Below are 11,876 nucleotides of genomic sequence, written 5' to 3'. Positions count from 1 at the left end.
CCCCGCTGCAGACCCCCCTGGGGCTGCCCTCACCCCCTCCCTGCAGGTCCTCTCCAAGTCCCTCCTCGTTCCCTCCCTGTTTTCCTCATGGCTATGCACGCCCATCAAAGCCACACTGCAAGGTACTGCTTAACTCCTCTCGCTTAGATACAGAGCAACATTGGAGAAGGGCTTGGGAACAAAAATTATTTATAATAAAAACAATTAAGCCTCCTTGGAGAGTCAACATCCCCCTCCACCCCCCCATCCTGCCCCATATACCAGTTGTTTCTTCCATCACCCTGGGGCACAGCCACTTGGTGGCCCCAATGCAATGTTCCCCATTGTGCTCCCCCCTGCCCTGGCATTGCCAGTGCTGAGCCAGAACCCCATACCATGCCCGAGGCTGACAGACACTGAGATGAGCAGCCCACTGGCACCTATTTCCTGAGCTCTGTGCGCTGGGTGTCACCTTGTTAAGAAGGGTATCTGAGACAAAGAGGAACGGGAAAAGAGGAGAGAAGAAGGGGAGAAATGAGGCTGGAAGGATGGAGTGAAAGCTGGGGGAGTGGAGAGGGAAGCGGGGTGCTCTGGCTGCAGGATGCCAGCAGCCTGCACTCAGCCACGTGGCTGTGAGGACGCCTGGTGCTGGGCTTCCAGCTGGAGCTTCGTGCATTTCCATGAGAAGGAATGGAGATTATGTGCCTCGTGTGTCTTCTCCACTTGTCTGCTGAAGAGGGACCCCACCGCGCTGCTCGCTCTTGTCACCTACACAGGGCACAGAGCAGCACCTCAGCAAGAGCCAACAAGCCGGAGAACAGGAGTTCTTCCCTCCCTTTGCAGCTCCAGCCCCAAAACCCAGCCAGCAGGCGGGCACCAGGGCTCACCTTCTGAAGGGCAGTTGAGAGAAGCAGCCTGGATGCTGTTCCCATTGACCAGCGCCATCACCCCGTGCTTGCTGGAGCTGCCCATCGTGTCCTCTTCCCCGTTCCCCTCATCATCATCATCTTCTGAGTCCACCAGCACTAAGACATCATCCGAGTCCTGGCTCCTGTCAACAGCAGAGCGAGCAGCAATGGGCTGAGGCTGAGAACAGCTCCTCCTGACCCCATTCCTCCAGGCTGCATCTCCCCTGGCTTTGACAACTCTATACACCAAAAAAAAACAACCCATTTGGATGGACTCTTCCAACCCTGCACTAACCGTGTCCGAAGAATAGCTGGTTTTCAGACCCTGCTGGCAGCACCTCCACCAGCAGCACTCTGCACTGCTTCCCATTCGTCTTCCAAAGTCCTCCAACCATCTCATGAACATTCATGTACTACACTGCAAGAGCCCCTCCCGAGCAGAGTTATTCTCCCCTCCTGCACAGATGGGGAACTGGAGGCACTCAGAATAGAGTCTTCCCATGCCGCAGCACCACAGCTGTGGGAACAGAACCAACAAGGGCAAGGAGAGGGAGCAGGGCCAGGAGCGGTGAGAGCAGGACGCAGAGAAGAAATCCAGTGCACCAGAATCCCCACAGAAGCACTCGCTTACATGCAGCCCTCAGTCATCCCCCCCCCCCCCCCCAAGGAAAGGTAGGACACAGCGCAGACACCCATGCAGAGAAGCAGAAAATTGCCATTTCACTTCATTCACCAAGTTCTAGGGCTCACCTGCACCAAGGAGCTCTCCTGCACAGCCTTCCCCCATGCTAAGAGGGCCACCTCTGCATGTCCAGAGGCAATGACAAGTGCTCCCCTCATTCTCCTGCTCCAAGCCTCACCCAGCCCTGCTGAGCCCTTCTACTCCCACCTAAGAACAGCTCTGCTCTGCCCTACTGGAGATCATGGCTGCCAGGAAGGCAGACTAATGAATCTGTGCAGGACTGGACTGAGGAAAATAACTCACCTGAATGCAGCACCTAAATGGGAGAGAAAGCAAGAGAGAAGAGAGTGTTAGAAACCACCCCAGAGCAGCCCACTGCTGGTTTTGTTGTACGGCCCCTACCAGCTCTGCATCAGAGCTTGGATGGAAAGGGGAGAACAGGAATGGCTCCACACAGCTCCCTGGAGAAGCTCAGGGAAAGGTGCCTGAAACACCCGGCTAGGGAAGGGCCTTGTGTTCCAGCCCAGCTCCTCCAGGGCTGATGGGCTTCTGACCAGGAGCAGGACGAGGCCCAAGAGCTGGGGGTAGTCAGTAGCTGACTCCAGCACATCAGGATGGGCAGGTAGGTTAGGGATAATTCTCCCCCCACCCCCCTGGCTTGCAAGGCAGAGAGCTCCTACCTCTGAGGCACAAGAGAGGATTGTAGTACAAGACAACCCCGGAGATGGCGAGAATAGCTATCAGGGATAGGACCACCACTGCACCCACGACTCCAACTATGTTTGTTGGTTCTGCAGAAAGGGGAGACACAAGAGGCCAGGTTGACGCTGGGACATGGATGGATGCCCTCAGTTCAGATAACAGAGGTCCCAGTGCTGCCTCAGCTCTGATTTCCCATCATTTCAACAGTCCCACCACCACACAAGGTGTGTTTGTGTGGTGAAACAACCCTTGCTTCACTGGCATGGAAAACAGCACTGCAAGGCCCCTGTTTTTGTGTCCATGTGCTTTTTGGGAAAACAAATCAACCCAAACTCAACCCAAACTCAACCCAAACCCAACCCAAACCCAACCCCAACCCAACCCCAACCCAACCCCAACCCAACCCCAACCCAAACCCAACCCCAACCCAAACTCAAGCAGCCTGTTGCTGCTTGAGTGCTCCTCTGCCCCCAAAACCAACAGGAAGGACCAAGGAGCAGCTGTGCTCTTCTCTCAGGCGAGAGGAATGGGGTTTTTTGACTCTGGGATGAAAAGACCCAGTTCCACACCTTGCTGCAAGAGCACGGAAAGTGTCAGCGGACAATCAGTGGCAAACGCAGTCCCTCTCCAGCAGCTGCCATGAGCTGCGTCCCTGCTTTCCTTTCACTCCCCGCCACAGCAACCCCAGGCAGCCCTACTCACGCTTCACCGTCAGGCAGACGAACACCTCCCTCAGCCCCACGGGGTTCTGTGCCTTGCAGACGTAACAGCCCCCGTCGGTGCCCTGGGAGCAGTTCCGGATGGTGAGGCGGGACACGTTGCCCTCCTGGGCAATGAAGTACCTCCCCCCGGGCTCGATCTCTGGCTGGGTGATGCCCCGCAGCCAGGTGAGTCTTGCTGCAGGCACGCTCTCGGTCACACGGCACGTCAGGGTCACGTTGTCACCCACAAAACAGGTCTTTGGGGGCTCCAATTCCAGCGAGGGGATTTCTAAACAGCCCAGAAGGAAAGAAAGAGTCAAGGAGGGGATGGGAGAGTTTTAACATAACAAGCTATCAGCCATCCGACTGATTAGTAATCATTAACAGAAGGAAGCATCTAGGTTGAGACTTGAGCAGCCTTCCATGGAGCGATATGATATGATATGAGCAACTTTCACTTTCCTGTTTTTGACACCTGTGTTTATATCGACAGAGGTCAACGCTTGGAGGGCAGCCAGTAGGAATATGGCAGAGCAGAAAGGCAGCCCAGGGATCACCCGCAGGGTCAGAAGAATTCTCATGTAGCCCTGACAACCCCTGGAGGACAAATACGACTCAGGTTTTCAAAAGCCACTTTAGTCAGCTCTCGTTGGAAGCTTGAGGGGGGCTGGGGACACGCACAACCATTCTGATATAAACCCAGCCCCAGTAAACTTAAACTCAAGCTGAGCAAGGCACTAAAACCACTGGTCACCTTCTCCATTCTGGCCACAAGGATGAGTGTTTGCACAGGTTGGTGCACAGGGATTTGTCAACCCAAAACACGACTAAGCAACAACTCTGCCATGCTAGATCTCACCTGTAGGACTTCTGTGCCTCATGCAGTCACCTCTGCACAGCCAGATCCCGCCAGGCTGCCTTGTTTGCATCCCTCCCCTGCTGCAAGAACCAGCAAGCCTGGCTCTGGAGGGCCGAGAATGATCAGGGTACCTGTCTGCCCCACCCTTAATAATTAATACGGTGAGCAAACCAACTTACTTATCTCCACAGAGCATGCAGGCTCCTCCTGCTCGACGACGTGGCTCCCAACACACTTGAACACTTTACGGTGGGAGAGGTGGGAGCTGTTCAGTGTTTCCACGTGGGTGTCCGAGGAGCTCGTGGAGCTGATGAGCCAGCTGGAGTTCTCCAGATCGTGCCCCTCTTCTGTCCAGTGCAGGGTGGGATGGGGATACCCCCCGGGCCAACTGCAAAACAGCTGCAGCATCAGCCCCGAGGACGAGGTCTCAGCCCAGCACTTTGGGGTGGACCGTGGTGGATCTGTCAGCAAGAAGGGCATGCAGTTAGAAACACATTCAAGTCACTTGGTGTTCCAGGGCTGGAATCCCAGCAAAAGCTTGGTTTTGCAATCATTCTCCTTGAAAATCTCCACGGTTTCCCTGCCTGTGTTGCTCCCTGACCTGTGCACCACTGCCTCAGGGGAGCATAACTGAACGACAGCCAACAGGGACCAAGCAGGAAGCTGCTTTGCAAAAGGTATCACAGCAACCACTAAAATGCAGGGGAAGGACACATTTTTGCCACAGCTTTGTCTGATGGAGGCAGCTGTCACTGCCACGTGGGGTCACACTGCCTCACTCAGCCCCCTGTTGTGCTGCGTTCACATCACACTGCAGCAGTGGGGACAAACTCCAAGAAAAGGGAGGTGGGGTAAGGCGCTGCTGTCTTCATGCCAGGGCCAATTGCAGGGTAACCAAGAGGGTGTTTGTTACTTAAATACAGAAACAACTAACTGACTGCAGGATCGGGGCAGAAACCAATAGAAATCCAAGAGCAGTCCCCTCGGGCAGAGCAGAGCTCACATTTCATGCAGCTTGAGTTCCTGTCTCTCTCTCCATCATCTGGTTTCTTTACATTCCTGAGGCTGCCCAAGAGTATGATTTTGGTGGAAAAACTGTAGCATATACACGCCCATACACAGATACACACAAGTGTTCATTTAACAGCCAGAGGGATTCTGGACTCTGATCCAGGCAGAAGTAACACACAGTGCACCTGCAGCTGGCTTGCGTGCTACAACACTCAGCAAGACCCTACTGAGAGATGCTGCCAAATAAAGCCCCAAGGAATAGGCATCAGAGGGATGGCTGATGCTCGTTTTGCAAAGCATTTGTTTGAGTGACCAGAGAGATCACAAAATTTGGAGGGAAGGGGGAAAAAAAAAAAAATCATGGCAAAAACCCAAGTGAGCTCCAACAATACCTTCTTGGGGCTTGGCTTGCCAGGAATAATACACATGGACCTTTTATGATCTCTGAAAACACCCAGCTGCAGCAAGAAATTTCTTGGTGGCACTTCCTCTGTTCCAGCTCTAGGGTGGTCTCATAAATGGCCATGAATATTGGCTGTGGTTAACAAGAGCAAACTGTCAGCCTGAGACACCAGAAACTGCCCTGAAAGGCGGACACAGCCAGAGCGCTGTTGTAAGTGCAAAGAAAAATTCCACACAAAGCTTACATATCCTGGGTGATACTGAGTCTGTGCCCGAGGTTCACTCCAGCCCTGGCCAAGTTGCTCCTCTGGCCAACAACAGAGAGCATGAAAAAAAAAAATGGGCATTTGCTTCTAACATTATGTTGATAAGCTTCAACTTTTAGCCTGTGCTGTGCTGCTGCTTTTACTGACCTTAAGCATCACCAGAAATCTCTCCCCCACCTGTTTAAGGAGACTCCAGTGGTGCATACCACCTTCATGACCTTTGGTAACTAACTGACAAGTTGCACATTAACAAACCAATTTCAGAGTGGTACCAACGCTTGGCACGTCCACAGAACGTCAGAAAGAAGAAAAGAGTAGTAACATAAGGAAGCCTTTAGACATCATCATTTATGGGAGGTTCAGGTTGGATATTAGGAAAAAATTCTCCTCAGAAAGAGCAGTGAGGCATTGGCACAAGCTGCCCAGGGAGTGGCGGGGGTCACTGTCCCTGGAAGCGTTGAGGAGAAGGATACACGTTGCTCTGAGTGACACAGTTCGGTGGTACGCTGGTGATGGGTTGATGGTTGGACTAGATTATCTCAGTGGTCCTTCCAATCTTAACGATTCTACGATTTGCACACTATCAGTGTGGAAACAACTCAGATTTTGAGTGGCTCTCGGAAACGGCAAGGCGCAGCAGCACTGCTGCTCAATGATATCTTTTGCTCACGAGCATTTTGCTTCACTGCTCTAGATTTAGGGCTCCCCTTTCTAAGATCCAAGCCCACAAATTCTCTGTAGCAGCCTAAGGTTTGATTCCTTCAGTCCAGTCCCCCATGACCCTCCAACCCCATCTGCACGTTCCTTGCCCCAGGAAGGGAATTTTCACCTGTGTGAACGTTCAGAGATTTAATCTGTACAGAACAGGTACAACTTTTACAACACATACCTGTCAACAAACACTGACAAAGAAGGAACACCCTGAACGCAAACAGAAAACAGGCATCACTCTGCAAACGTTGGCAGAATGAACAGCAAGAAAGGAAAGATCTGGCAAAGCACAGACTGGCAATCAAACAGGAGAACAGGCAGCAACCCTTCCCTCTTCCAAACCCTATGGTTGGCATGGAGGACAGCACATCGCAGCCCAGGTCTGAAGGCCTATGAAGATCTCCAAGAGAATGAAGAACGAATGGAAATGGGACCTGTGCAACCTGGGGGTGGAAATTCAGTCGCAGGACAGACTTACTGGCTACGAGGAGCTGGACTCTGTGCTCGTGGTCTGTCTTGTTCAGCACTTCCTTACAAGTGTAGTTGCCCTCGTCCTGCAGACGCAGCTCCGTGATGCGCAGAGAGCTGTTGTCCACCAGGGAAAAGCGGACGTCGGGGGGGAAGGAGACCCTCGAGGAGAAGAGCGGGGGAAAGGAGCGCGGATCCCCTTGGAACCACAGCACCTCAGTGGCTTCTTTGGAGACATTACGGCACAAGAGGAGGATGCTTCCTCCCACCTTCCCAAAGACTACTTCTGCTGTTCCTGCAAAAACAGAAGGGGGGGCGTTAGGGATCGAGGGAACTTGCAAAGCGCCTCTCTCTTCAAGCTCCTCGCGTTTCTGCCGACCTGAGCCCAAGGCAGAGAGGCCCTTCTAGAGCCCAAGGGCAGCAACCGCAGGCAGCATGCACCCACACCTGCTAAAGGAGGATGGGAATTCAGAAGGGAAATGTGATTTCGGAAGGAAAGCCCTTGGATTTCTGCTCGGCCACCTACGGCCGTGCCTCCCGCTGCCGCAGCCGTGCGCTGAGGTACCGCGGGCCGCCCCTCCGCCCGTACCTGCGGCGCTGCGGCGCGGCACCTGCCACCACAAGCACAACGCGAGCACCAGCCGAGCTAGCCCTGTCCCGCCGGGGAACCGCATCGCCGTCCGCCTCCGCCAGCACCTCCCGCTAGCGCTAGACCCGCCTGGAGGCGGTGCCGCCCGCCCTCCGCCCCCGCCTCCCCCTCGGGGGCCCGGTCGCCTCCCCGCCGCCTGCTGAGGGGATACCCCGGGGGCCGCCCGCCGCCATCTTGGCCGCCCCTCGCCGCCATTTTGAGCGCCCCCGGCCGCTGCCGCCATGTTGGGCGCCCCTCCGCTTTGTGTCTGTAGGAGTGCCGCCTCCAGGGGACCTCGTAGCGACAGGCGGCTTCCAGGCCGGGAGGAGGGCTCCAGCGGGACCTCGTCCCCTGCCCAGAGCATCCTCCAGCACCGTGTGTGGCACATATCCCTTGCCATGCTCCTGACGGAAGGGGGGAGCGCCGCCGTTGTCCTTCGCACAGCGCAATGCTCGGTGCGGGCTGCGCTCAGCTGCGCTCAGGAGGCAGCCCGCTTCGTTAACACGGCGAAAGAGGGGAGAAGAACGGAGCTGGGATAGCTCGCGTCCTCGCACAGGAGCTCCTGTGGGTGCTTTACGCCTATTTTAAACACCTCTGGCCTCACTGCTGCAGAACGAGGAAAGCAGGGCAGGCCGGCTCTCTGGGGAAGGAGGGAGGCCCTGCCTTTGTGTGAGGCTTAGCAGCAGCTCACCTGTGCCAAAAATAAGATGATTTGCCGCAGGGCCAAGGGCGAGGGCTGCTCGGGGCAATGAGCGCTGTGCCAGCTCGGAGCAGCGCCCGCTCTCAGCCACAGCCCACGTTTACAGCTCAGCCTGGAACACTTTGTATCGGCAGGGATTAACGGCCGCGTTGCCACGCTAACCTGGCGTGCCCCCAGCCTTTATTGCCCCTACGCAGAGCGGAGCGGCGAGCGAGGCGCGCTCCCGGGCAATGCCCCCAGGGCTGCGCGCCCCGGGGGAGCGCAACGCAACGCAGCCGCCTGGGGGCGCCCTAACGGCGGGAGCGGGAGAAGGAGGCGGGGCCGACAGCCAATGGGAGCGGAGGGTGGTACCGCCGCAGCCAATGGGAGCGGAGCGGGGGGGCGGGCCGAGGGGAGGCCGTGGTCGCGCGGTGCGATCGTAACGCTGCGGCTGGTGCGGTGCGCGGAGCGGCCATGCCTGTGGAGCTGGGGCTGTGGGACGGGCCGCTGAGCCTCAGCGAGGTGGAGCAGAAACCCGCGCACCCGCTGCGCGTCAAGTATGGCTCCGTGGAGGTAGACGAGCTGGGCAAGGTGCTCACGCCCACTCAGGTGAGCGAGGTCTGCGGCCCCGCAAGATGGCGGGGGGCGGCCGGGCCTGGGCTGCTTCCTCGGCGGCGGTGACTTCGGGGCGCTGCCGTGCAGGCCGTGTAGCGTGTCTGGGTGCAGGCCGTGCAGCGGCTTCTGGGTGCAGGCCGTGTAGCGGCTTCTGGGCGCTGTGCGGGGCGGTGCGAGCCGCGTGCTGACGCTGCCGGCCCTCCAGGTGCAGCACCGGCCCACCAGCATCGAGTGGGATGGCTGCGACCCCCAGAAGCTCTACACCCTGGTGCTCACCGACCCCGACGCGCCCAGTAGGACGGATCCGAAGTTCAGGTAATGGCATTTGGTGATTTCCTGTGGGAAATGGAGGATCGCTTTTGAGCTGAGCGGCTTGGCAGGAGGTGGGGAATGTGCTCTGCCCTTACATCTCTCCGTAAGACCTGGCCAGTGCGAGGCAGAGCGGCTGCTTCTGCCAGGACGTTGGAGGGCTCCTGGAGCTTGAAGTAGCACAGATCTGCTGCTCGTTGTGGTGTGTGCCGGAATTGGAATTAGGTCTGTCAGTGCAGCGTGGTTCTAACCCGGGAGCAGCTCGCCCTCAGCTCAGGAGCACACGTAGCACTCGCTTCTGGGGTCAGAGGTGGATGCTGGAGCTGCGGGGCAGGATGGAGCTGCCTGCTGGGCTCCGAGTCCTGCAGTGCCTGCCTGCTGCGCTCCTGGTGCTCTTTGGGTTTAACGAATTAGAAACGGCAGTGGTTGGCTTCAGTTATCCTACATTGCCAGCCCGTGGGAAATCAGCTGCTCGGAGCAATGGAAGGTCATACCTGGGGGTTGTTGTGCAGCCTGATTTTTTTTTTTTTATTTTTAGTTTTTTAACCTTCTTTCAGGGAATGGCATCACTTCTTGGTGACCAACATGAAAGGTAACGATGTGGGGAGCGGGACCGTGCTGTCAGACTACGTGGGCTCGGGGCCCCCCAAAGGAACAGGTGGGTGCCTGCCTGCAGCAGTCCCGGTGCCTCGGGCCTGGTGGTGGTGTGGGTGGTTGAATGCGGGCTCAGGGGGGGCACAGTGCTGCAGAAATGGCCCATGGGTCCAGCTGCACCTAAATCCAAGCCTGGTTATGAGTCAGCAGCACCACCCCTTGGCGATCTGTTGAGGGGCCGTGCCTGCATTCAGTAATGAGGAGGAGCACAGGTGTGACAGGAGCCATTGGGGCGTCTCAAATGTGTCTTCTTTAAGCTCATTTAGCTCAGTCATGCTTATCCCAGGGAATGATGGTATCGGCTGCCAGCACCGCTCAGGTGGACGCAGGCTTGTTTCCTGAGCTGGAGTCATTTCAACCCTGGAATTTCAAGCAAAGTGCACTTGTAACGCTGTGTGCTCCCTGCAGGGCTGCACCGCTACGTGTGGCTGGTGTACGAGCAGCCGAAGGAGCTGACCTGCAACGAGCCCATCCTGTCCAATCGCTCCGGCGACAATCGAGGGAAGTTCAAGGTGGCAGCTTTCCGCAGCAAGTATAAGCTGGGGGTGCCGGTGGCTGGCACTTGCTACCAGGCAGAGTGGGATGACTACATGCCGAAACTCTACAAGCAGCTGTCCGGGAAGTAGGGAGAAGAGACCTGACCAAGCACTGTGCTGCATTCTCCGTTCCCCTGGAGTCCTATCTCGTCTAAGCACTTCTCTATAGTTTTGTTTGCCTCGTGAGTTGAGAACCCAGCTACTCCTGCACTGACAGCTTGAGCTGTAACTTGAACCATAACCCCTTCGCTCTCTGTGAAGTGAATCTGCTTTGGTGTCAGGGCGGTACGGCCATGCATTGTGCTTCAGCTGACTCCTGTAGGTACAGGCTATAGCTAGCTAAACAAGCTTCTGAAAAGCTGGCATTGCGAGAGCTGCCCCCACGGCTGACCTGCTGAAGGGAAGTCTAAGCCTTCGTGACTCAGTGCCACTTCAGAGTGTCTCTTCCGTGTTAAAACAGCGTTATGCAGCAGTGGTGTGGGTAGAGAACCACTTCTGGCTGTGGAGCCTTCTCTTTCCAGGAGGGGAGAAGGCAGCAGTCTATAAGGGAAGCTGTTTTTTTCCTCTCCTGCAAGTATTTGGCTGGTGCCTCCGCTAAAGTGAACCGCGAGTAGAATGAGGCAGGGCAGCTGGTTTATACTTTACTTTGTGATCTCTATTGCCACTCAGAGCTGAGAGGCTTCGTTTTGTTCAACTTCTGTTGCGACCTGGTGTTTGCTCACAGTGCAATTAAACACTCTGCAAGGTGGACGGCGTGGTTGTCTTCTTTGGGAGGGGAAGAGGGGCGGGCTCACAGGAGCAGCGCGATGGAGCGGGGCTCTTCTCCTGGCACGGAGGGAGAGGGCACCATCCTGTGTCACCAGGTATGACACATTGCCTCGGCGCTTCCTGGGCTCGATGAATGAAGAATTGCAAGGCAGGTGCATTCTAGAAGCTGCTGCCTCTCTCATCTCGGGGTAGTGCAGCCCCTAGAGCCCGTTCCCTCTTGGTAATGCCTTCCTTGCAGCGGATGGGGCAGCGTTTGCTCAGGTGGGTGCAGGTTTCACCTCCTGTGCCACGCGCCAGCAGCGTTACGGAGCTGGAGATGCGCCCCGGCCCTGCTGCGGGGTTGCACTTGTGTTGCTGCTCTTCCAGCAGCCAGGCCTGGTGGTGTTTCCTAAGCACTTAGGGCAAGAGACAAACTGGGACTCAACTCAGGCTTGGCTTTAAAAAAGTGAAGGCAACGTAACTAGAAGCCTTCCTCCTCCTTTCAACTTTTCATTTTCCCAAAGGAACTGTTCTTAAGGGGTGTGGAAAAACACGCACGCATTAGGAACCTCAGCACCTTGCGGCTGTCAAAATCAAGTCACTCCCCACCTGCCCCCCAGCGTGCCCCTCCCAAGCCATCATTCAAACCCCACGCCCTATGGCGGCAGGGCTGGGCCTCCAGCAAGGCGCCAGCTGGGGGCGTGGGGGCACAGGCCCCCCCAGGAACAACACCCCAACTAAAGCTGGAGCTGCACCAGCCAAACACCACCGGGTGCTGCTCCGCCCCGCTCCGAGTGCAAGAAAGGTGTAAAGAAGAAGAGCTGAGCCGTGATGCAGCGGCGTGGACACCCCCACCCCCCCCAGCAGCAGCAGGCCGCTCCTCCCCAATGAGACAGCGAGGCACTGTGATGAACACTTTTATTTACAAATATAATTAAAAGCTCTGACAGTTACTCATGCTCTTCCTTTGAACCTGAAAAAATGTTTTTTTGCCGTTTTCTTTTTTTGTTGCTTTTTTT

At 56.2% G+C, this 11,876-nt stretch overlaps 2 protein-coding genes across 3 annotated transcripts; one reads left to right on the top strand and one right to left on the bottom strand.

Moving 5' to 3' along the window:
* VSIG10 (V-set and immunoglobulin domain containing 10) lies at positions 173 to 8,019 on the bottom strand. Of its 2 annotated transcripts, none has more exons than XM_021413002.1 (8): positions 7,279 to 8,007; positions 6,700 to 6,984; positions 4,011 to 4,292; positions 2,974 to 3,261; positions 2,250 to 2,360; positions 1,873 to 1,885; positions 867 to 1,030; positions 173 to 747 (listed from the first exon to the last, which is right to left on the bottom strand). In XM_021413002.1, exons 1-8 carry the CDS (start codon positions 7,715 to 7,717, stop codon positions 677 to 679), a joined length of 1,653 nt encoding a protein of 550 aa, XP_021268677.1. In that variant the 5' UTR covers positions 7,718 to 8,007; the 3' UTR covers positions 173 to 676. The 2 variants fall into 2 exon arrangements, 1 of the variants encoding a protein (XP_021268677.1); XR_002443478.1 differs by lacking the exon at positions 173 to 747 and adding an exon at positions 1,183 to 1,404 and having other exon boundaries at positions 894 to 1,030; positions 7,279 to 8,019.
* On the top strand, positions 8,384 to 10,860 carry PEBP1 (phosphatidylethanolamine binding protein 1). The gene is made up of 4 exons (XM_021413004.1): positions 8,384 to 8,605; positions 8,817 to 8,926; positions 9,478 to 9,578; positions 9,983 to 10,860. Exons 1-4 carry the CDS (start codon positions 8,471 to 8,473, stop codon positions 10,198 to 10,200), a joined length of 564 nt encoding a protein of 187 aa, XP_021268679.1. The 5' UTR covers positions 8,384 to 8,470; the 3' UTR covers positions 10,201 to 10,860.

Source organism: Numida meleagris, chromosome 14, assembly GCF_002078875.1.
Source record: "Numida meleagris isolate 19003 breed g44 Domestic line chromosome 14, NumMel1.0, whole genome shotgun sequence".
Taxonomy (NCBI): Eukaryota; Metazoa; Chordata; class Aves; order Galliformes; family Numididae; genus Numida; species Numida meleagris.
This window is presented reverse-complemented; position numbering and strand designations above follow the sequence as displayed.

Bases quoted from the DNA above. Each gene is read 5' to 3' on its own strand.
- PEBP1 (XM_021413004.1), top strand. From the start codon at position 8,471: ATGCCTGTGGAGCTGGGGCTGTGGGACGGGCCGCTGAGCCTCAGCGAG. The intron at 8,927-9,477 runs GTAATGGCATTT...ACCTTCTTTCAG, and splicing joins AGGACGGATCCGAAGTTCAG to GGAATGGCATCACTTCTTGG. The intron at 9,579-9,982 runs GTGGGTGCCTGC...TGCTCCCTGCAG, and splicing joins GGGGCCCCCCAAAGGAACAG to GGCTGCACCGCTACGTGTGG.
- VSIG10 (XM_021413002.1), bottom strand. From the start codon at position 7,717: ATGGCAAGGGATATGTGCCACACACGGTGCTGGAGGATGCTCTGGGCA. The intron at 2,361-2,973 runs GTGAGTAGGGCT...CCCTTTCTGCAG, and splicing joins CGTCTGCCTGACGGTGAAGC to AACCAACAAACATAGTTGGA. The intron at 748-866 runs GTGAGCCCTGGT...TGCCCTGTGTAG, and splicing joins TCTCAACTGCCCTTCAGAAG to GTGACAAGAGCGAGCAGCGC.